The sequence below is a fragment of the Platalea leucorodia genome (assembly GCF_965183815.1).
Source record: "Platalea leucorodia genome assembly, chromosome: 1".
NCBI classification, from domain to species: domain Eukaryota; kingdom Metazoa; phylum Chordata; class Aves; order Pelecaniformes; family Threskiornithidae; genus Platalea; species Platalea leucorodia.
This window is the reverse complement of record NC_138823.1, coordinates 37,527,487-37,551,383: the sequence shown is the minus strand read 5'-3', so window position 1 is coordinate 37,551,383 and position 23,897 is coordinate 37,527,487. Positions and strand designations below refer to the sequence as shown.

General features: G+C 39.3%; 1 protein-coding gene across 1 annotated transcript in view; it reads left to right on the top strand.

Annotated features, from left to right (window-relative positions):
* LOC309586750 (uncharacterized protein C8orf34 homolog) overlaps nt 1-23,897 on the top strand; it is a gene marked incomplete at both ends in the record, with an annotated part of 200,211 nt that overhangs the window by 154,745 nt on the left and 21,569 nt on the right. Inside the window, one exon of the mRNA XM_082304141.1 lies at nt 5,285-5,378. Within this exon, the coding sequence (XP_082160267.1) occupies nt 5,285-5,378 (94 nt within the window). The remainder of the gene's footprint in view (nt 1-5,284; nt 5,379-23,897) is intronic.

The window sequence follows — 23,897 nt, the reverse complement described above, 5'->3', positions numbered from 1 at the left end:
TTTTCCATGGAAAAAAATATGTAATTGTAACAAATCTCTTTTTCGACAAAAAAAAATCCCTTTGTTTCTTGTTTTGAGGGGTGGGTGTGTTTGTGTGTTGGAATTTTCTCACATACCAGAAAATGAGAATTGAAATTCATTTTTAACTAAAAATGTTCAGAAGAAATTAAGGGTTTCATTGTTTCCCACTAAACACTTCACTCCTCTTTTTCTTTCTTTCTTTTTAAGCAGTCCTGTTCTTAACTGATACATAGTCATGTGATGCCAACCAGAATTATTGTATAGACTTCTGAAAGTGCCATGTAATGAGCAATGCACCTCCACCAAGGGACATCCAGTCTGTCCATCACTTCTGATCTTTCCTGTAACAAGGCAGGCAATTAAAAACGCTTTCTTCCACAGCCTTTCTGTAGTTATAGTAATAATAACCGTGAGTCCCATTTCATTTGCTGTGACTTGTTACTTCTGTTTGCCAAATGCCAAGCTTTGCTGATAGCTCTTACAATGTGTCCTGTTATACTTTTAATATATGTATATATATGTCTCAAGAACTTTAAGAAATGAGTGATATTATTACCATGTTTTACAGTTAGAATAGCATGTCCAATTTCATCCAGCAAGCCCACTGTAAAGCTGGTATTAAATGTCAGCATTTCTATGCAGGATCTTATCCTCTGTTATAATCCCTTCTAGAAGTGACAAATTCTTTTCTTTCTCTTTGCTCGCTGGGTACAATAGTATGTTGGCTGCTAGTGACCCAGCTCAAACCCTGCTTATTCTTTCCTGACATGCACAAGTGACCTTTGACTTCATGGAAACTCGTCTAGGGACTAGCTCTGCTTCCAAGGGGAAAACTGCTAATATGATACGTTCATACTGAACACCTTCCTCTGCCATGCTGTAAAGGCCCTCGGATGCCAGAAAGTAGCTGGTGGATGCCTGGCCAATCTGATGCTTCCAGCCCCATCTTTGGGGTGTTATACTAGAAGCTTTGGGAGCTCTTTTAAACTATCTTTGCCCACCAAAGTTCCTGGTCACTTAGAGAAGTGGGTTTAGACAGAACATACCCAGGAAGCATCTCTGTTCAGTGACATTTTTTGCCATGTTAGAGGTGTCCCCCTATTTGTGACCATGTGATTTCGTTCTCTTGTGTCACAGCTTCTCTCTAAACATGGAGACAAATTTTAAAAAGGCAAAGGTGGCCTGGAGTAGGAGAAGAACAACAAAGTTCTGTCTTTCTTTGTACTTTTACAAATCACAAACATATAAAGCTTGAGGCTGATACTGTAAATTATTTTGCAACTTTCACTGTAGGTTTTGTATCTTCTTCCTGTATAAAAACAGTAAAATAAAAGAAGGGAAGTTGCCTTTATTCTTCTTAGCCTTACGGTGTGAACTGGGAATTTCTACCAGATGTGAATACACTGTGGTTGTATTGCCAATCCTATAGAAGATACTGTGATAAGATTTTGCAAATAATTCTGCTTCCTTACTCTTAGGTGGTGTTAATGGAATTAACTAGTACAAAGTTGGTACATATTTGATCAGAATAAGTCAGTTGAAAAGAATGTGATTACTGGCTACCAGGAGCATGTTTTACCATAAGAAGCTTGAATTAAAGAATTCAGAATCTGCATGGGTGTACACTGTGTGCTGTCACTTGTTTATTTATCAGGAATTTTAACATATCTCTCAATGCCTTATATATGCTTCCTAGCTTCTAATGTGTTTAAGAGTAACATAGCAAGTCTAAATAACAAAAATATTACTGATAAATACAATTCAGAGTTGTTCTTATGTTTTAGTAAAGTTCATGCTGTAGCTCAGGGTGGTTTAATCTTGTTATAGCACAAATGACACCCATCTACAAGAAGGGTTGGAAGGAGGACCCAGGGAACTACAGGCCTGTCAGCCTGACCTTGATGCTGGGGAAGGTCATGGAGCAGATCATCTTGAGTGCCATTACGCGGCACGTGCGGGACAACCAGGGGATCAGGCTCAGCCAGCATGGGTTTATGAAGGGCAGGTCCTGCTTCACTAACCTGGTCTCCTTCTATGACGAGGTGACCCGCTTAGTGGATGAGGGGAAGGCTGTGGGTGTTGTCTACTTGGACTTCAGTAAGGCCTTTGACACTGTCTCCCACAGCATTCTCCTGGAGAAGCTGGCTGCTCATGGCTTGCATAAGTGCACTTTGCGCTGGGTTAAAAACTGGCTGGATGGCCGAGCCCAGAGAGGGGTGGTGAATGGAATCAAATCCAGTTGGTGGCCGGTCATGAGTGGTGTTCCCCAGGGCTCAGTGTAGGGGCCGGTCCTGTTCAACATCTTCATTGATGATCTGGATGAGGGGATTGAGTGCACCCTCAGTCAGTTTCCAGATGACACCAAGCTGGGTGGAAGTGTCGATCTGCTGGAGGGTAGGAAGGCCCTGCAGAGGGACCTGGACAGGCTGGATCGTTGGGCCGGGGACAACTGTATGAGATTCAACAAGGCTCAGTGCCGGGTCCTGGACTGGGGTCACAACAACCTCATGCAATGCTACAGGCTTGGGGAGGAGTGGCTGGAGAGCTGCCTGGCGGAAAAGGACCTGGGGGTGTTGGTGGACAGCCACCTGAACATGAGCCAGCAGTGTGCTCAGGTGGCCAAGAGGGCCAATGGCATCCTGGCCTGTATCAGGACTAGTGGGGCCAGCAGGACCAGGGAGGTGATAGTGCCCCTGTACTCAGCATTGGTGAGGCCGCACCTCGAGTACTGTGTTCAGTTTTGGGCCCCTCACCACAAGAAGAACATCGAGGTGCTGGAGCGTGTCCAGAGAAGGGCAACGAAGTTGGTGAAGGGTCTAGAGAACAAGTTTTATGAGAAGCGGCTGAGGGAGCTGGGGTTGTTCAGTCTGGAGAAGAGGAGGCTTAGGGGAGACCTTATTGCTCTCTACAACTACCTGAAAGGAGGTTGTAGCAAGGTGGGGGTCCGTCTCCCGAGTAACAAGCAATAGGACGAGAGGAAACGGCCTCAAGCTGCGCCAGGGGAGGTTTAGGTTGGATATTAGGAAAAACTTCTTCACCGAAAGGGTGGTCAGGCACTGGACCAGGCTGCCCAGGGAAGTGGTTGAGTCTCCATCCCTGGAGGTATTTAAAAGAAGGGTAGACGTGGTGCTTGAGGACATGGTTTAGTGGTGGACTTGGCAGTGTTAGGTTAACGGCTGGACTCGATGATCTTAAGGGGCTTTTCCAACCTTAATGATTCTATGATTCTATGAAATCTTAAATAATTTGGCAAGTACTTAACATATCAGCTGTTAAGAATGTTTTAGGTTTTTTTAATGCTCAAGACTTATAATGATCTGAGAGTTTGTGGACAAGTTTCTGCCTCTTGGCACACATAATATTACAAAGTTCTAACAGGTGTGTTTTATTATCAGCTCTGTTCAAGGCTGAATTGAATTATAGCAAAGAAATGCTACCTAGAGAAATAGTTTTATTATCTCTATAAAACTAATAAATCAAGGTTCCAAATCCTTTGGCAGAGATACTTTTATGCATTTACCTTATCCTTTGGTGTTTTGTATAAATTGACAAAGGAATGTTGAATCCTGCTTATCTCTTTAGGATGGATTCCATTAAAGTGACACAATTCTGTGATGGTTGTCAATAGCTGTTGAGATGAAAATAGTGCTGACTCCCTTGTTTGCCATTTCATTTTCTGAACACTTGGAATTTTACGATCACTTTATTTATCCAGATAGTTTAAAGTGGTATTCAGTAATCTTTATTGGTCTGTCATTGTTAACAGCGGGAAATTTCAGCTTATTTGAATATAACATTGATTAACACAAGTTTTCCTCCTACTTACTGGAGTAGAGAGCATAACTTGATGTGATGAGGACTCTTATTTTTGGTCAGATACTTCCATTCTGTTCTGCTGCCTGGCTCAGTTCTTTGCTCTGTGTTTTTGGAAGATTAAAAACTGTGCTGATCAGCGTGAGAGCCACTCACCCCTACTGCAAGAATCCTGTTCTGTGAACCAAAACACTTAGCCCCATTCAGTGCTGTAGTCGGCAACCTTTGCGAATGCTGAGTGCATTTGAAATGGCAATACATGCATAAGGCCTGGAGCTCCTGCCTGAGCTTAGTGTTGGGCCATTGCAGCAGTCTTTGTGGATTTTTTAACAGATTACTAACAGAATTAATAATTTACTCCCGGTGAGTTAGATCTTGATTGAACAGCCTTCGGTCTCCAAGAACCAGTTTAAACAAGCCCATTTTCTGTTTTTAAACCAGATAGCCTAACAATAAAAATTGTGCTGTAGCTCTGTGCAATACAATTTAACTTGGAATATGTAGATTCTGGTTTTCAGCTTGTGTAAAAGAAGACAGGGCTATTACCACCAACCCCCCCTCCTTTTTTTTTCAGGTACTTATAAGAATCTGGCCAGTAATTTTATTATATCTGGCTAATGTTTAAATTCTCTTTTAGAGACTAGATTTGCATGTTTGAACTGCTTTTGAAAATAAAACTGTGCATTCCAGTCTCATCTCTCATCTTGAATATTGCAAAGGAACCTGTCAAAGTATTTTATATGTGTCTGTGTGTACATGCTCACATACATATGTGTGTGTGTATGGAAAAATATTTTTATATACATACATATATACATAATATAAACAAGGAGGCAATTGTAAAACATTTTAAAAAGCATATATTCAGCTGTGTATGGATTTTTAACTGTGTAAAACATTTATATTTTCATGGTTAGAGTTTTATGGTATCCTGGAGACAAAAGTTTCCATAGCATTTTTCCTTCCTGGGCTTTCTCCTTCTCCAGTAAAACCATAGGTTCTAAATCAAGTTTCAGGTCCTTATTTTTACTAGATTGGAGACAGTGAAAGTTATGACAAATCAAAGCCTTACTTAAGCAAATCGTGCATGACATGTCTAGGCATAGTCCAAAAACTGCAGCGACAGATGTAGTTAATATCTGCATTAAGATTTTGTTGGGTGTCGCTGCATTTCTAAGATGAGTATGTATATATCTGTGGCTATAGCAGATATATAGCTAAAGAGACCTTTTTTTGTTTTTCAGAATAGATAAATAAATAAGAATTAAATAAAATTTCTAGGGAGCCTGCATATCCTCTACATTTTGGTTTTATTTCACAGCAAGATATTTTTTTTTTTATTAACGGCTTTCTCCTCTCTAGTTAATCGAGGCTAGAGTGTTTGCTACAGTCTGCATTTATACAGAACCATTCTCTGTCATTTTATCTAAAATAGATCTGTTTGTGGCAGGATGAATTCTTACAACAGCTTCAGCTTGCTCATCAACCCTGGATATTGCCGAGTGACACAGAAAGTGAAGGAGTGGAAGCTGACCAAGACAAATGTAAGTATATTTGTTAGGACCAGATAATATGTCAAAAACCCTCAAACTTTTAACTTCTCTTTTTCATATCTTCAAATCCTGTGAAGATGTCATGCCTGCTCACAGACGCTTTTCTTAGAAGTACCAATTACTCATTTGTTTGAGGGCTGAACTTTATATGATTGATTTACATAAGCTTTCCTACAGTCACTGAACGATGACAAAATGATCACAGACCACAGTTACCTAACTGAAACAATTCGTCGTGATGTGTTAAAGTAGCTGTTCCAGAGAAGCAGCACGAAATTGAAATAGATACTCTGTTTAGTAAATCTGTATTGACCAGCAAAAAACGCCACAAAAAAACGCAGTAGCTCTGAAAAGTAGAACCTTCCTCCTCAGGCCTGTGACTCCATTATCTCTATGAAGGATTCTTAATCACACAAGTAACCCTTAATATCCTACACTCTTTGAAGCAGTTGTCTCATAATGAAAGCAAAGGTCAGCAGGATCATAACCTAAATGACAGAACAAGTAACAACAAGTAACGTGCTATAAATTGCAATACATTCAAACTGTAGCAAGTTCTATCTCCCTACAAGGTACCTGTAAATGATCTTGCTGAATATTAAATGTTTTGCATTTTCTTTTTTAATCCACAGTAGTTTTGTGATCTGCAAGGGTGAATATGCAGACTATTTCCTAACATATTTTAGGTGATATACTTGAAAAGAACAGATGATTTAATCAGCATGTTTAGAAAACTTAATACATTCTACTAAAACTGCTTTAAACATGCAGAGTTAAAATAAGAAAAAGCCAATTTCTTCACAGAATGGAACAGTTGTGTAAGGAATTAATGATTAATAATAGTCATGACAGATAAACAGAATATATTTTTAAATTATGCTGCTTAAAAAAATTAAGAGTTTTCTATTCATATACCAGTTTCACAAATCCATACATAGCCTGGGGTTTGACTATGAAATTTCAATTTGCATAGTGAGATACTGAAGAGCATGTGCCAGTTTTTTTAACACTAATACAGTGTTAACAGTGTTAAAATGAAGTTCTCTGTGTCCAGCTTATTGTAGTCCAAAACCAGTAAGTCCAGTTTGACTTGTACCTGAACCTTTAACTTATCTTTGGGCTGAAGCTCACCTTAGGTGGCCAAAGGAAGAGCCTGGTACCTGCCTTTTCGGTGAATTTTCTTCTGTATTTTCTGTAATGAATTTACAATCCCACAAACATTGGTAGGACTGGCTGCACACACATAGACTGGTGCTAATGATGTGATCAGGGAGACTGATGCTTCAGGACGCATCAGATGCACAGTGTGGTTCTTTTATAGCTGCTGTACCTGAATTGCATGGGTGTGGGGACTTCGGAGCATCCAATATCCTGTGCTATAAGATTCTAAGAATCCTGGTAGGTCATTGTCACTAGCCAGTGTAACAGAGTAGTAAATTATAGAGAAAAGTTTCGGTCCCACCACCAGATCAGTAGAGATGATTGTTGCCTAACTAGTAACAATTGTTTTTCCTGGATCTGATGGCACCGAGAACAGAGAAGGGAAAGAAGGTAGCTCTAAGTTATAGTTTCTGACCAAAAGTTAAAGCATGTTGTTAAGGGCATTGTCCAAATGCCTCTTAAACGCTGACAGGTTTGGGGCATCGACCACCTCTCTAGGAAGCCCATTCCAGTGTTTGACCACCCTCTTGGTAAAGAAATGCTTCCTAATGTCCAGTCTAAACCTTCCCTGGCGCAGCTTTGAACCATGCCCATGAGTCCTATCACTGGATACCAGGGAGAAGAGATCTGCAACTCTGTCTCCGCTTCCCCTCCTCAGGAAGCTGTAGAGAGCAATGAGGTCGCCCCTCAGCCTCCTTTTCTCTGAACTAGACAAGCCCAAAGTCCTTAGCTGCTCCTCACAGGACATGCCTTCCAGCCCTTTCACCAGCTTTGTTGCCCTCCTCTGGACATATTCGAGGACCATCACATCCTTCTTAAATTGTGAGGCCCAGAACTGCACACAGTACTCAAGGTGAGGCTGCACCAACGCTGAACACAGCGGGATAATCACCTCTTCTGACCGGCTGGTTGTGCTGTGTTTGATGCACCCCAGGATGCGGTTTGCCCTCGTGGCTGCCAGGGTGCACTGCTGCCTCATATTGAGCTGCTGTCGACCAGCACCCCCGGATCCCCTTCTGCAGGGCTGCTCTCCAGCCACTCCTCTCCCAATTTATACTTGTGCCTGGCATTACTCCATCCCAGGTGCAGAATCTGGCATTTGGACTTGTTAAATTTCATGCCATTAATGATTGTCCAACGCTCCAATCTATCTAGATCCCTCTGCAAGGCCTTCTGTCCCTCAAGAGAGTCAACAGCACCTCCCAGTTTGGTATCATCAGCAAACTTTCTAGTGGTGCATTCAACTTCCACATCCAGGTCGTTCATAAATATATTGAACAGAACTGGCCCTAGAACTGAACCCTGAGGAACAGTGCTGGTGACTGGTTGCCAGCCAGATGTAGCCCCATTCACTACAACCCTATGAGCTCTGCCCTTCAGCCAGTTCTTCACCCAGCGCACCATGAACCCGTTCATCCCACAGTTGGACAACTTGTCCAGAAGGCTGCTGTGAGGGACAGTATCAAAAGTCTTACTAAAATGCAGAAAAACTACCTCCACCGCCTTCCCTTCATCCACTAGGTGGGTGACCTTGTCATAGAAGGATATCAAATTAGTTAAACAGGACTTTCCCTTTGTGAACCCACGTTGACTGTGCAGTCAACTGCAGTGTAGTTAGCTGCTGCACCCTTTATTTCAGGTCAGTGTTTCTACTAATATAACTAAAGGACGAGAACAAAAATGTTTGATCAAAGCAATACTTTCTGTATCTGAAATGTAATAATAATGTTATCAGAAATAACAACAATAATGTTATCAAGCACAGATACAGGCTGGGCAGAGAATGGATTGAGAGCAGCTCTGAGGAGAAGGGCTTGAGGGTGTTGGTTGATGAGAAACTTAACATGACCTGGCAATGTGCGCTTGCGGCCCAGAAAGCCAACTGTATCCTGGACTGTGTCAAAAGAAGCATGACCAGCAGGTTGAGGGAGGTGATTCTCCCCCTCTACTCTACTCTGGTGAGACCCCACCTGGAGTACTGCATTCAGCTCTGGGGTCCCCAACACAAGAAGGACATGGACCTGTTGGAGCGAGTCCAGAGGAGGGCCACGAAGACGATCTGTGGGCTGGAGCACCTCTCCAATGAGGACAGGCTGAGAGAGTAGGGGTTGTTCAGCCTGGAGAAGAGAAGGCTCCAGGGAGACCTTATAGCAGCCTTCCAGTACCTGAAGAGGGCCTTCAGGAAAGCTGGAGATGAACTTTTACAAGGGCACATAGTGATAGGACAGGGGGTAATGGCTATAAACTGAAAGAGGGTAGATTGAGATTAGATATAAGGAAGAAATTCTTCACTATGAGGGTGGTGAGGCACTGGAACAGGTTGCCCAGAGAAGCTGTGGATGCCCCCTCCCTGGAAGTGTTCAATGCCAGGTTGGATAAGGCTTTGAGCAACCTGATCTAGTGGAAGGTGTCTCTGCCCATGGCCGGGGGGGTTAGAACCAGATGATCTTTAAGGTTCCGTCCAACCCAAACCATTCTATGGTTCTACGATCGCCATCTGAGGTTATGTGCTAGTGTCATTGGCAAGCAGAAAGTGCAGAACTGCCACTGCTGACAAAGAGAAGCTGCCAATTCCCAGCTGTAAAGTGGAGAGTCAGTGAGCGGCTTGGCATACTTGCTGATGCCAGTGCTTGTAGGCAGAGCAGCTGGCAAGATTATTCATCATTTTTCACTCTAAAGTTAATAAATCTGTGTGGATGTTGTGTGTGTGATTTAGCGTTGAGGGGGCCCCGGAGTTTGTAATTTATGAGTTTGAGCAGAAGAGCTGCAAAATTAATCTTTACAATAGCAACACCTGTTCTTTGACTCAGCTTTTAATAAATTATATGTGGATAATATTTACCGCATTCTTTGACTACTTTGAGATAATAGCAGCCAGGTGTAAAGCTAGTTTTTGGTAGTGGGAAAACTAACAATGCAAAAAGAGAAGCTATATGTGAGTCACACCTTGAGTTCTTTTAAATTAATACCTTCTGGTTAGTGTTCTACAAGAAAAAGAATGAAAAAATTTGGGGGTAACAGTTTCAAGTGTAGTCAGATGTAACAGTTTAAAGAAGCTCTTTTCAAAGCCAATGATAGCTGAACAGAATTGGGTCACTTTGCCACCTCAACGTCTCCCAACAAACATCATTTGCAAAACAGATACGACAGCACACATCTTGTGTTATGGAAATGAGATCTAGGTTCTCAGTTCTTGTAAATCAGACTTTACTTTCTAAATCCTTCAAGTTCTCTGACAGCATTTTAAAAATTTATCCTTATCAGCAAGATCCAAAGATAACTGGAAGTCAATAATTTTTAAAGCTTCATACCAATTATGACAAAATTCAAAATCAAATAGCTACTCATATAAAAGAGTATAAATTATTACAGCTTAAAAGATTTGTTATGTTAAAGAAGGAAAGAAAAGCATTTTTAAGAAGCATTGTTGATTTTTTTAGCATACCCTCTCCTTCTTCCTCCTTAGGTGCTTAATTAAGTTTGTGGCCATATGTGAGAGAGAGATAGGTGCATAATTATTTGCTCTTGTAATGTAAATTTTGTTATTAAAAAAAATAGGAACCAACATATGCATTTTTAACAACTACTATAATTTAGTAACTAAATCTCTTCCGCTTGCTAGGTGTGTTCTCCTTTGATACTCTGTACACACTGAGCAAAGAGAAGTGAAAATGGCCAAGGCAATATGATCCAAAATCAAGGGTTTGTGGTTCTTTTTTGATTTTAATGTCACTAAAAAGCCTGTAGACATGGCCTCGTGTCTTCCTCCTCAGCTGTCATTCTGAAGACAGTTCCCCATTATTACCTGTGGTAGTTTGCTTGCGTGCTGATTCTATGCAAAGAGTTTTCAGAGTTTCCTTCTTGGAAAGAGGAGAGATCTGGAGAAAATATTTACCACTTCCAGAATACTTCAGTTTGGTGGGAGTTCTTTGAGCTGGCAAAAATAGTTTTCTTCTTTATGGGGTACTGATGCAAAGAAACAGAAGATATGCATCCACAACCACCAGAGCATTTCTTAGCTAGCTTTTATGAGAAGAAATTCGGCCTTTCAGGGGACTGGCAGGAGTCAGCTTGAATTTTCCTTGAGAACAGCTTCTACAAAGACTGCTGGTTGGAAATTTGTAATGCATCACTAACTTCCAAGAACCTTGAAAAGACAGTCTTTTGGTGTAATTTGACCTACTATCTGTAGTCCTGGCATGGATTTACTGCCCAAAAGCCTGAGTCTGCTTTCTTGGGTGCCTAGCTCAAGAAGTAACCCACACAGCAGATTTCCCCAGGTCTCACAGCCCTGGACATAGAGGATCCCTGCCTGCAGTCAGTCCACTTGGCAGATGTACATGATAGGTGAAAAACATAGACTCTTAGCGAACTTGCTACTCCGTTAATCCATATTAAAAATATCTATGTGTACATACATTCCTTTGCCCTAATCTGCTTAAGGCATCTCAGTTTCTGTAGTGAATGGAACACTAAGTGTTGTGGCTACTATCACTTCACTCCAACTTGCCAAAAGGCATACTAGATGCTCATTTCTAGCTCGGCTGATCTGGGACAAGGCTTGAACTCTCACCTTCTGACCTATGGCAAGAAACTTAAATGTTTTGCGACTATACATCTGCAAACTCTTTTCTAAGGTTTGCAGTGGAAGGTCTACTGCTGATAAATCAAAGCTGATTGTTGGAAAAAATTGGGATTTCCACTCCATTCATTCTTGCATTTGTCTTGAAACTCTGCAAAGACACTCCACTGATGACTTCAACAGGTATTGAAGAAAACCTTCATTTTCCCATTCTGCACAAATGTCCACCTAGGAAAAAGACCCAAAGAATGAAAGACAGTTTCTTGTAGAATCAAGAAATTCAGGCTGTGTTCCAGTAAAATTCCAAACCGTAGAATATTTGTCCATGGGCAAAATTCCTTACACTGAGCAAATTCACATGGCCAAACAGTTAGTTTTTCTTAATTATGAGAATAAGTGTTCCTAAGATTTGGAAAATTGCTTGATCGGAGTTGGTAATAAGGAGGAGTTTACTGGGGGAATATGTTTTTGCTGTGAAAGTTTCTTTTTGCTAGAGTCAGGTACTACTCAGTATAAGTATGAATGACAGAATCAGGCTTAGAGCAGCCTGTTGATTGCAACCTTTATGATATTAGCACAAACCCAAATAGTAAATTAACTATAAATATGCACTTTTTTTGTTCCAAAAGGGAATCTGGGTTGAACTTCTGTGAGACTTTAATTCCAGATTCATGAATCTTCTGGAGAAACTTATTGGTATCTTTCTCTCATTTAATATTTTGAGAGTGGTAATCTAAACTGGAGTAAAAAAGTCATATCTCCCCATCCCACATAACCTTTCTAAAGACTGTCATAAAGCTTTTGTCTGCTTGAGGTATAGGTAATTTTCCAAATTTCTCTAGTGTGCACTTAGATATGTTAAAGAAGATACATCATTGTCTCTCATTCTCCCTACCAGTGGCTACGCTGTGTATTTAGCTTGAGGCAGTTCTATGTCCACTTCAGAAATGGGATACCAGTAAGGACTGTGTTCCTGTAAACAGAATTTCTCCAGGCCTGTTGGATGGTCTTGGCTGGATGTCTTGTAACACCCATAGCTGAAGCTGCACCATTTCATATAACTGCTTTTTGAGTGTGAAAATGAGAGAAAACAATTTTCTAGCATGGAAACTTGCCCACTTGAATTTAATTATTTATAGATAGTGAAACAAAAGTAGAGATTGACATTATTTCTATGAGAAGTTAGAAGACTTAGATAGTGAGGGCAGAGTTCAAATACAGCTAGGGAAACATGGAACTTGACTCAAGATTCCTATTTTTTGAATGGATGTGCTCAAATCCAAAGCTGCCATTGTCTCCTTATACTATTAAGGCTTTAGCTCATGTCACTTTATTTCTACTGACTAATATTTGGTTTCATCTTGGAAAAGTTCACGTTGAACTATTTGGGAGGAGGAAGGAATTTTCCATTGCAGTGAGGGAAAAAATTCTCAAAATTTGTTTCAGTGCAGAAAGCTGTTTTCAGTACAGCTTCCAAACCTAAGGATAACTTCTTCTGCAGCTTGCATTATTATGGTAAACTTGGATTCCCAAAGACATTTAATGTAATAAAAAATGACACTGTAATTTAAAAAATGGCATAGAGAATTGTCAGGGCACACATTAGGTAAATTAAAAGCTGGCTCACTGAGGAATCAAAAACTAGAGTTTCTAATGGGAAGATGTAGATGAGTGGGGCTCATTAAGGTCTGATAGGTTTGGATAATTGGTGGGAAGGACAAGTTGAAGTTATTAAATGATATGAATCCCTTGGTATAATGGCTACATTCCAGTAAAATGCGCTTTATTATAACCAGATGAAATACATTTGAACAAAATGAAATATATCTGGCACCAGAGAAACATATCTGTCTCTGCTGCAGAATAATGAGGCTTTGTCCTGGAAAGCAGTGACCTAATGGATTTAGGATGATCATAGAAGCTCATCTCAGTGTGAGCGCTCAGCATAATGCTGTCACAAAGAAAGGTAGACCATTCCTTGAATGCCTAAAAAGTTAAGTAGCAAAGTAATTATTCTGCATCATATCAGTAAAAAAACTGTGGCTTTGCTGTCTTGCCATTAAGAAAGATTGGAATTACTTGAGATATTTCAGAAGATGATTAAAAATGACTCAGGATTTGGTAAACCCTGTTAGGAGTTTGCCTCCCCCGAAGGCATTCAACTAGGAACCTCGGAGATGACTGGGTATCTGTAGGTAGACATTTAAATAAAAAAGATTCAACTCATCAGGCTGTGATGAAGGAAATCAAATGCTATGTCCTAGCAACCAGGAGCCTTAAGCATTGTAAGCAAAAGTTAAAGGAGGCAATGAACTTGGAGTGATAGGTCTTTCTAAAAGACAGATAATAGATAATCCAGTGGGAAATTCTATGCAGGTATACGTGGGCTCTATACGGGTATACAGGAGGTCAAACTAGATGATCACAGTAGGATTTTTTGTCTTGGTGTCTATGAATGTACTTACTCATTCTCATAACGAGCAGTCTGGATGTGCCATTTCAGTTGCTTTCCTGGACACTACGTTAGGCATTGATAAAGATGCACATGGTATGAGGATCATGATTCTACATTTATGCTACCTGTTTTCTTACAAACCCTTGAAAATGTGCTTAACTGTATGTACACGTAAACACATTTTTTTGATTTTTATTCTGAGGTTTGTTCTAGTGATTTTAAACTGCAAAGCTCCCCCCCCCAAGTTATTTTTATTATCATAATTTGGTCCTTGCAACATAAAAATCATTTACTTGAGAACGCAGGGTGCAGTGCAGTGCCTCTGGATAAAGTAATGGCTGTCCTTAGTGATCCAAAAATATACACCTGGGAAATGTAAGATATGACAGTTTGGATTAATATTGACCATAACAAAGATATTAATAAAATACTGTTAAACTTTACTGTGCTCTAGATAGTCATAGAAGTTCATTTCAAAGCACAAGACATGTTCATGCTGATTTTATCTGTGTGAATGTCTGGTATTAAATGGCAGCGTATATAATAGCAATGATATAAATATTTTGTTCTTTAAAGATTATATTTTTTTAATTCAAAAAACATTTGCAAGTGGAGTTCTAAGCTTTCAGGAAAAAAATATTTGCTGTCCTTAATATTTGAATTCCACAGAGTTCTATGCCTTGTATAAACCATTCTGGATAGATATACAGGTAAGCTCAACAGATAATCATCCATGCTCATTGCCAGAAAACTGTACTGAGCTTTATTAGAATTTTGTTCCAAAATAGGAATATAAACATATACGATTTACATACGTCACAATAAAAATACTCCACTGGCTGTATATTGATATAGCAGGCTATATATATTGATACAAGAACTTTGATTTGAATCACAAAGTATAGTGTATGTGTTGAAACACAAGTTGTTTAATATTGTGTAGTTAAAAGATCAGTCTAAAAGGACATAAGGAAAAATAATAAACTTCTAGGAAACTAAAGCTCTTCTCTAACATTAAAGAATTTCAGAGAATAAAATAAATTAAAGCTTTTACTGACTAATCACTGACAACCAGTTAACAAAGCTAGCCATTATAGCAAAGAAATGTAACTTTTTAATGGGAATGCAGCCTAATTTGCTGCATGTTGATGAAGGAACTTTAATTAAATCAGTTGACTTGGTTTTGATTATATCAGATTGAACCACCCCCTTTTAGACTTTGCTCTTCCAAAACACTTGTTGAGTAAAGGTAAATTAAATGTAGCTCTTTGTGAAGGCATGCAGTGAACTGAGAACTGATCTTGTTGAAAAATCTCTGAGTAAAAAGAATGGTTTTACTCAGATAATTCAGTCCTCTGTTGTTGCTCAGCCCTGTGGCTGCCCAGCCTTTGTGCTACTTGAATCAGGAGGAGCAATGGAGAATATCTGAGTCTGACAGTGGTGAGCTGAAACTGCTTTAGCTGGCTTTTCAACCAAAAAACGCTCATGAAGCAACACCCCTAGGGTTTTAGTAAAGACAAGTGACTATAACGCTATGAAAATTGTGAGGTGCAAAGTCATCCTATGGAACTGTGTCTGGCCTTAGAGGGGCATATCAATGAGCTGTTTGACTGGGGGACTGCTGTCCAGACTTTCCAGTTGGAAGGAACTTGCCATTTCACGTGTCCTTCATAGGACAGAGCATTGGAAAGAGCTAGGGACCAAATTACGCTGATGGGCTCTTTCTTTTATGCCTTTCTTGATTCCTTCGTTTGCCATGCTGGCTCAGTGCTTTTGCTACAGGCCAAGAAGATCTTGCTGCAAACCTGTGTGTGCTTTTTATTCCATTTAATTGTCCCAACTTTTTTCAAGAGCTATCAAACCCAGTCATCTTTCACCAGTGCCTTGTGTAGTCATTTAGAAATAGCACAAAGTAGACCTGAAGTACTACCAAAGCACATTGGTCATGTTCTACACCTACTTTTCACTCAATTTGTTTGAATGCAAGTAACCCCATGACATGCAAGACCCAGGCAGCGGCAAGCAGGGAGTACATCCTTCTGCATTAAATAAGGCCTTGAAAGGCTTTTGGCTCCACAACTGACTGATTGATTCAGCAGAGGGGCCAGATTGCTGCAGAAACCAGAAAAAATGTAGAATGCTTGACTGTAATCCCAGGGTGCAAAAATGACCAGGAGGTGAAGGATCTATGAAAGAAATCTGTTTTCTTTCTTTGGCCCAGTATTCTCCAAGCTCTAAAAAACCCCTAAGACTTCTTATTATCCTATTGTTTTACAAGACCAAGATTTATTCTAAGCCAAAACTGTAGAAATTCCTCTTCTTTTATCATGAAGAGGAAGGATTTCAAATTCGAGTAGGAAAAGCTCAGTAATGGAAGAGGTTAAGATTTTGTGACATAATTACGGTGACAGTTCTTGACCCTGTCAGGGAGAAAATCCGTGAATATGGAGACTGGGGGAGAGGGAGAAGAGAGGAGGGTTGATCCTTGGTGTGTGACTTCTGTTCATTTTGATTAAATCTTGTTTGGCAATGTGTCGTGCCAGTGTGAGTGTTACAGCAGGATCTGGGCAACACTTATTTTCTCCATGTCTTATTTCCCAGATCTGCGAAGTGGGATGATAAAATGTGATAACTGACAGCAAAGCTATGAGAAATCACCAGTTAATATTTCTAAAACGTGTCATGATTCTGGGCCCCAATTCTAATGTCTATCTGTATTTCTTCCTGGTGTGATTTCACTAAATTTAAAATGGCTGTAGTTTTTCAGTTATTTTCCCCAAGTAAGTCAGTGGTGCTTCCTGCTTGTATTAACTACTTTTATTGTTATTCCCTTTTATATTGGAGAAATCAGCCAGTCAGGGTATGACTCGTCTCACCTACCTTCAGCTATATAAAAGTGAGAGAGTCTAGTTCAAGCTATTTGTTCTCTGAAGTAAGGAGAGAAAGAAAGGGACCTCGGAGGACAGCTAGAGATCTGTCTTACCGGGGGACTGAGACAGGTACACTGAATCCCATCACCCTTTCAGGATGTCCTTCATCTCTTGCATCTCCACCTTGATGCTTCTCTATCTCATATCAGCTGAAAGTTGATTTGATCTTGCTAATATCATTTCTCATCAGTCAAGAATTCCATAATGGATATGGGGTAGCACGGAGCATATTTTCTGGCTGGCATCCCATTTCCTTCTACAGCTAAGAAGAGCACAGTCCCTGGAGTTTTTGTGGGTAACAGTCATGAGAAGAATCTGTAAACGAAACAGGCTTACATATATTTGCTTTTCTTTTTCCTCTCTTAAGACAAATTTGTTACTTAAAGATCAAACTGTGACAGTCCTTAAATATCTGCTAAATGAAGTGCCTCCAAGGAAAACAGTTGTTAAACATTAGGTATAAATGACAAAAAAAAAAATACATATAAGGTTAATAAAGGATAAGAGCTGTTGCTAAGATTTCCTAGGCTTTATTTTTTTTTTTTGATGCAGAGTTTTTCATGGTATGTACTTGCTCTGTTGAATATCAGTACAGTATCGGATATAAAGTCCAGGCTTATCACCTGGCAAAGTGAAACTTAAAGATCTTGTTCCAATTGTATGTAATTGATTAGCTGGAGATAATGGGAATAGTTTGTTCCTGCCAAGTTTTTTTAATCTCCCAAAGAGGGCTTGCATATTTATATGTTCAAAAGGAGTGAATAAATGTGAAGCTGCTGTGCCTGATTTCCTTCAGTGTTTAAAAATGGCAAGGTGAAGGCTTCTAAGGTAACATACAGACCTTTATTCATTCAGCTGTGTAATTAAATGTGGTTGTGGTGTTTATTTCCAGTTTATAACCCTGATATTCTAACTGGATCCATGTAATAGGTCCAGTTGCAGCATTACATCTTTTACAAACATTTGCGGGGGGGGGGCAGGTTGTGTTACAGTCAGCTACATTTGCGAAACAATATCTATTTCAATATGTGTATGTAAATATGTGTAAAAGCTGAATTTCCATTTTGCTTTGGGGAAGGTTTTCAACCTGAACACGATCAGAAATGAAAACATTGCTATCTCAGCTTATCTGATTCATCACAGTTGCCTATTATTTTTGATGATTTTTGCAACACTGGTCATTTTTTGCAGTCTATTACTACTATTGAAAACCCCTCCAAAACACTGAATAATTGGAACAAATAATATAACTAAAGAAGCTGTGATTTGCTTCTGAATATTTTAGAAATAAAAACAAATCAGGATTCGTCAAAATACTGATCAATGTTGCTTATTTAACCCTGAGTCCAGCATTATGGAAAACTTTTACAAAATGCAAACACAATGAAGGATTCATTTTCCCTTTTATCCTATTTTTGTGTACATTAAATTTTAGCCCTAATTTCTGTGTTTTTCTGTTTGATTTCACAGGTTTGTGAAATCAGTGGGATTGTTGAAGAACAATTTAATTAAAACAAAATTACGGTGATCAAAACTACACCTGAAAATTTGCTTTAGTTTATACATAATAATTTTAAATAAAGTTATTTTTCTAGTATCAGCAGTACATAAGTGGAACCGCTCTGATACGTGGATGCTCTAATGCACTGAATCAGAGTATTTACTGTGGTACAGTGGCCTTAGGAAAGAAGGGTAACTGTCGCCTTTTAGTATAAAGTTACTATAATGTTTTTGTTTAGTTTATACCCCTGTTATTTTGGATTGACATTTGATAAACTAAACTCTGCCTGACCAAAATAAACTTTACCTAGAGATTTTATGTATTTTAACTTGTCTAAGGTTTTCTACTCCTTATATTTTTGTAATCTTTACTCTTTTTTAGATTAATAAACATTAAAGTATTCGCCCACATCTGCCAATGTGTATGTCCCATTCAGGTCTCACAGAGAACTAGCTGTTCACTCATAGTCACCTGCAGAGAGGGGTCAGAAGGGGGAGTGAGTGAAAGAGTATGGGTGGGGGGTAGCAGAAACAGGTGTTGCCCCAGCCGCATAGCTTTGTATTGAGTTTATCTACTTTGATCTTTCCAACAAATAAAGACTCTGTTAAAAAGGGAACATATCAATAAGGAATGGAGCATGCATGCAAAAATAAAGCACCTAAAGGAATTTCATATATATGATAAAGCATTAGTTACCCATATGGATTACTGAAACAAATTTGCTGTTTAAAATAAGCTAACTGGTGTGTGCTGTGTGCTTGGAACTTTAGAAGATGCTTTTGCAGAGACATCAAATGAAGGGATGTGGCAGTTGCATTTACTGATTTCATTTACCTGTTAATTCTGTCAAGTGTGTTCTCGATTTCCTTTGTCTTCAATTCTGTACGCTTGGTTCCTGTATCTTAGAATAACGATATAATGAAATTGCTTGCAACTATTAAAAAATACAGTATAACAAACCATCTATTTGTTTAAGAAATAAAAATGAATTGTCTGTCATGAGTGTTTCATAGTGTGAACTTTTTTTGCTGTCCCACAAACACGTAGTGCTAAATACACAGAAAGTGTATGGTCTGTCTTAGTCATGAGCAAGTAAAATGGAAGGTAGCATTGTGATGAACAAGTACTTGCTATAGGGATCATCATAGTGTAGACTTCCTATACGTAAAATGTTTAGCATACTGGAACCCCATGGGGATAGTGCCTTGAAGTTCATTTCAGGAAGGGGCTTCATTAATTTGCCATCAATAAAGAAAATCTGTTACGCTGTGTGTATTTGCAATATGCTTGAAGACTCATTTGCATATAGGAGAGCATATTATCACTGATACGCTATATTTAGTCAGTTGTGCTCAGTAAAGCATTCTTGTGAAACTAGTATCTCCTTTTCATGGGTTTTATTCTTCCTTAGTGGCCTGCATTTCATATTTTACCTTGACACTACTGAAAAATGTAAAGTAGGTTTGCCTTTTTTTCTTCTTCCAGTTGCTTCACTGAACATCTGTTAAGCTCCATTCTTTCTGCTTCATGTCATTCCTGGGTGAAATTATGACCATATTTAATCCCTGGGAAAAATCTCATTGACTTCAGTGGAACTCAGATTGCCCAAAACAAGTTGAGAAAGAAATTAGAATTTGGCGGCATCTTAATTCTGGAAGTTCTTGCATGTCTAAGAACTCGAAGACAGTTTTGGCTGGGTAGTGCAGAGAGGTTTGGTCAGGGACAAGTCTCGGTTTATATTTTGATTACATGTGAAGAAACACAAGACAAGCTTTATACAGGAAGGCAGAATATCAATCCTGCTTCTGGTCTTCAGAGGGCAAAAAACTTTTCAGTTACAGATATAGTGGGTACCATCAACACTCATTAGAATGATTAATAATTTAGCAAGTGTGAATTGTATGCAAGTGTCTGGAAGTGTGATAGGATGGCTAGACTCTCGAGTCGTCCCGGTTGTAAAAGCTGTGAAGTCTTGGGCTCCTGAGATCTGGCTGTTCTTGGGACTGGCCAGAACAACGGTATTTTTCTGGGACACTTTCTAAGCTGAAGGGTAGAGGATAAAACCATGGAAAATATTACTTTATTTTCACACTAAAACATACAGAAAATCCTGTGTCATTTTTTTGTTTTGGTTCTCATGATTTTGATGTGATTTCATGAATTTTTAACACTGGTGGTTGGCACTACTGCCTCTAAAGTGTATGGGAAGCAGTCTTGGCTGATACTAGCACTCAGCCCAGCAACCACTGCTGGCGTTGTAGAGGAGAAGCAGCCACCTGGTACCCTGACTGCGAACAAGCTGGCAGTGAAGCGTAACAAGTCAGGAGAGCTCCAAGGAGGAGCTGAGATGCGCTTAATAGGCAACAAGCAGCTGGGCTTAGGGGGCTGGGGAGTATAAACAGCAGCTGGGAAGGCCATGCAGAAGGCATGTGTGATAAACTTGTTTTCACCTTTGAGCTGCGGGAAGCCTTACTCATTTTCTGTTTGACCTTTTTGGCTTCAGGAAGCAGTTTCCATTTGTCAATTGCTTATGGAATAAACTCTGCCTCCGTGGTGCCTAATTGAATTGAGAATCAGCTGTGGAAGTTCTTCTTGTTGATGCTGCTCTAGTTAGTTTGGCAAGAGTATCAAGGTGGGGTTTTTTGTTTTGTTTTTGACTCTGCACCAGACACTTCAAAGTCATCACAAAAAATTCAGTGTAAACTATGTAGAAACATGCTTCTCTCTAGTTGCAAAAAACAGAGTAGATTTAGTGCTTTTCAGAAAGATACTTTGTGGGTCATTGCTGATGCTATTCAATTACTGCTTTTGAATGGAAAAAAGAGCCATGATAAACAGATAATTTTTTCCTAGCCATATGTTTACATCTTACTTTTTAAAAGCATTTACTAACGCAATAATGTAGGGCTATATTATTCTCAATAGTACTAGTTAATGAAAAAAATACAAACGTATCTCAGTATATAAAAATGCATGTAGCTCATCTAATAAGCACCTGTCTTTCAAAGGACAATTTATGATAAAATGGGTTTTATTGCCATACGAGTTTCTGCTGCTTCCTTTTAAGACCTTCACACCCCTGATACTTTATCTGGATAATCTTAAAAGCAACCTTAATCTATCTCTATTCATTTCAATAACACGATATTAATAGGTTCCCTTCTGTACTGCTCATACCAAGTAACTTCATCATTTGGCAGATTTGAAAGAGTGACTTCTTGCTACCCTGGTGTCTAGCTCTAGGATTTCTATGTGTGACTGAGGGAGAAATGGGGAAGAAATTTTATTTGCAGAAGTTATGAATGAAATGAAACAATTTCTTTTGAAAGATTACGATTTCTTTTGAAATATTATCCAGTGGAAGATTTCTCTGAGCAAATCCTTATCTTGAAAACTTAAGCAATAATTTAAAAACACATAACAATCAATCAGCTGTACTGTGCAGATATAGTATTAACAAAAGCTTCTGGCCCTGTGGGAATATGCTTCCTAAAAATACAGCTTTATTTGCAGTTTAAGTCTCCTTCTCCTGAGTCAGTAATTACAAAAGAGGGAGGAAAACTTGTTTCCTGCTTCCTGGAGTATTGCTTCAGGTATGTCTACATTTCACTTAGAGAGGTAACTAGCTAAGTGCAGGGGAAATTCTATATTGCAACAACTAATCTCATAGAGATATATGAACTAAATGAAAGCCAGCTCACACGCGTGTATGTGACACTGTTGTTTCATTGTTCTGGCTGTATGTGGACATGCTTTACGTTTAATCCAATGAACTATTAATGTAAAATACAGAAAAGCTCCCCTGGGATAGATTACAGCAACCTGGACTTCTCTGCAGCAAGTACACTAACTATGAAGTTACCATGCTTTTAGTAGCTTTATGTGACTGGTTCCAGGCAGCTTCCCAACAAAAAAAGACATGCAAAAATCTGTGTTCAGAGGCAAATAGCTCTTCCTATGTGTGTAGAAGTTTGGTGCCCATTCATTCTTGGCTCTGTTTTCTACTTTGTTTGGATTAGGCAGCAGCTAGTTAGGCAACACAAGTACCTAGTTTTGTAGATATTTTTGCCCTTCACAGTTTTAACTGAAAGTGCAAAAGTTTGGGATTAATCCAGTAAAGCTTAAACAGACCACTGGTTTGACAGCATTAGCCTACTTAATGGTATATTGCTGAAATATTAGTCAAATTAGTTTTAATTACTTTTAACTACCAAGTTGCTGGTTAGAAGAAGACACATCTTTAACCTTTGTTGCACAGGGCTCTGAGCAACCTGATCTAGTTGAAGATGTCCCTGCTCATTGCAGGGGGGTTGGACCAGATGACCTTTAAAGGTCCCTTCCAACCCAAACGATTCTATGATTCTATGATTGTTTATAAGGTAGAATTCTGACATGACTGTTCCTTATGACTTTGGTTGCTGTTTTGTTTCCTGACATGTTATATAAAGCTAAAGCATAGCCAAATAGAATCTAGTTTGAGGGCTTTTTTTTTTTTTTTTTGTCCTTTGGATATTACAGTCAGATACTCTTTTCCATGGCTTGTTTGCTTAAAAGAACATGCAGCAAATTTAATACGTACTGTCCGTGGAAGTTTCCTCTATGACAGCTTTAAACCTATCAAGGTGCATCGTCGAGTGAAAACACTGTACTGGACCTTAAGTTCAGTTCAATCAGCAAAGCAGTCTAGTGGTGTTTTCACTTACACAAATGGTACAAATATATAAATTTCACTTTATTGAGAACTGGAATTCAATTTACAAAACTCCATACATATCTCTGTTGTTGGAAGGTGGCAGTGCTTTAGTGATTAATATTACGCCAGCTGCTATTCCAGAAGTTCTACTGTAGAATTTGACACGCTCTCCAACTGGTGTATCTTTATTGTATGAATAGCATCTGTATTATATTTGAGCTTCACATTATTTTTCTTTAATTAATTATCAGCCAATCCTGAAGACTATTTCTGGTTCTGAAACAATTAAGTAGAATCACTGAACCAATGTTGTCTGTAGATTCATGGACCTTCTTTTGAGAGCTTAGTGATGGAATATTGTTCTGAATTGTGAGAGCGACGGAACGTTCTTTTTGCCCACCAAAACCAGCTACAGCGCAGCTCTAAAGAGACACCACAGGAGAGCAAACATAAATAGTTCCTCTTGCGACTTACTTGAATGCTGAGCTGCTGATTCTCACCAGGGTCCTCCTCTCCCAGAAATGTACACATGTGTTTGCCTACAGAGGGAGTGTAATAGGAAATGGGGCTGGGAAGGGTCTCCAGATATCATTTAGTTGCTAACCCTGAGGCAGCATAACTGCAGTTAAACCATTCTTGACAGATGTTTGTCTAATCTGTTTTGAGAATGTCTGGAGATGGAGAATCCCTCTCCTTATCTTTAGAAAATCATGTACCCAAGTGCTTGTACTTTTGCTTGACAGTGGTTTCTCAGAACAACATCTTTTCCCCTTGAATACATTCTTCACATCTTAATTGTTTGCATCTTGTTTCAGCTCAGATAACATTGAATTCAGATGCCACCCAAAGCAATAGAATGAAATACTGGTCCTGTAAAACCTTTTGAATTTTTGCAATGATGTAAATGTGGCCAGGATTTCACCCCAGAGTTACAGACAGTTACTGAAGAAACGTTGTTACAGTCCATGAGATGTGTCAGCCACTGACAGCAAGGACTTGTGCCCTACAGGGTGCACATGTTGCTGCTCTAAGAAACCCTGCTTTTGCACTGGAAATCACATGTGATGAAACAGCAAAGGGTCATTGGAGCCTCCATGCTTCAGTCATTGTAGCTGTCTCCAAAAAGCGCATGAGGAATTCATGAGTGCATTTCAAAAACTTGCCAAAATGCTCCCTGGGGCCTGATAA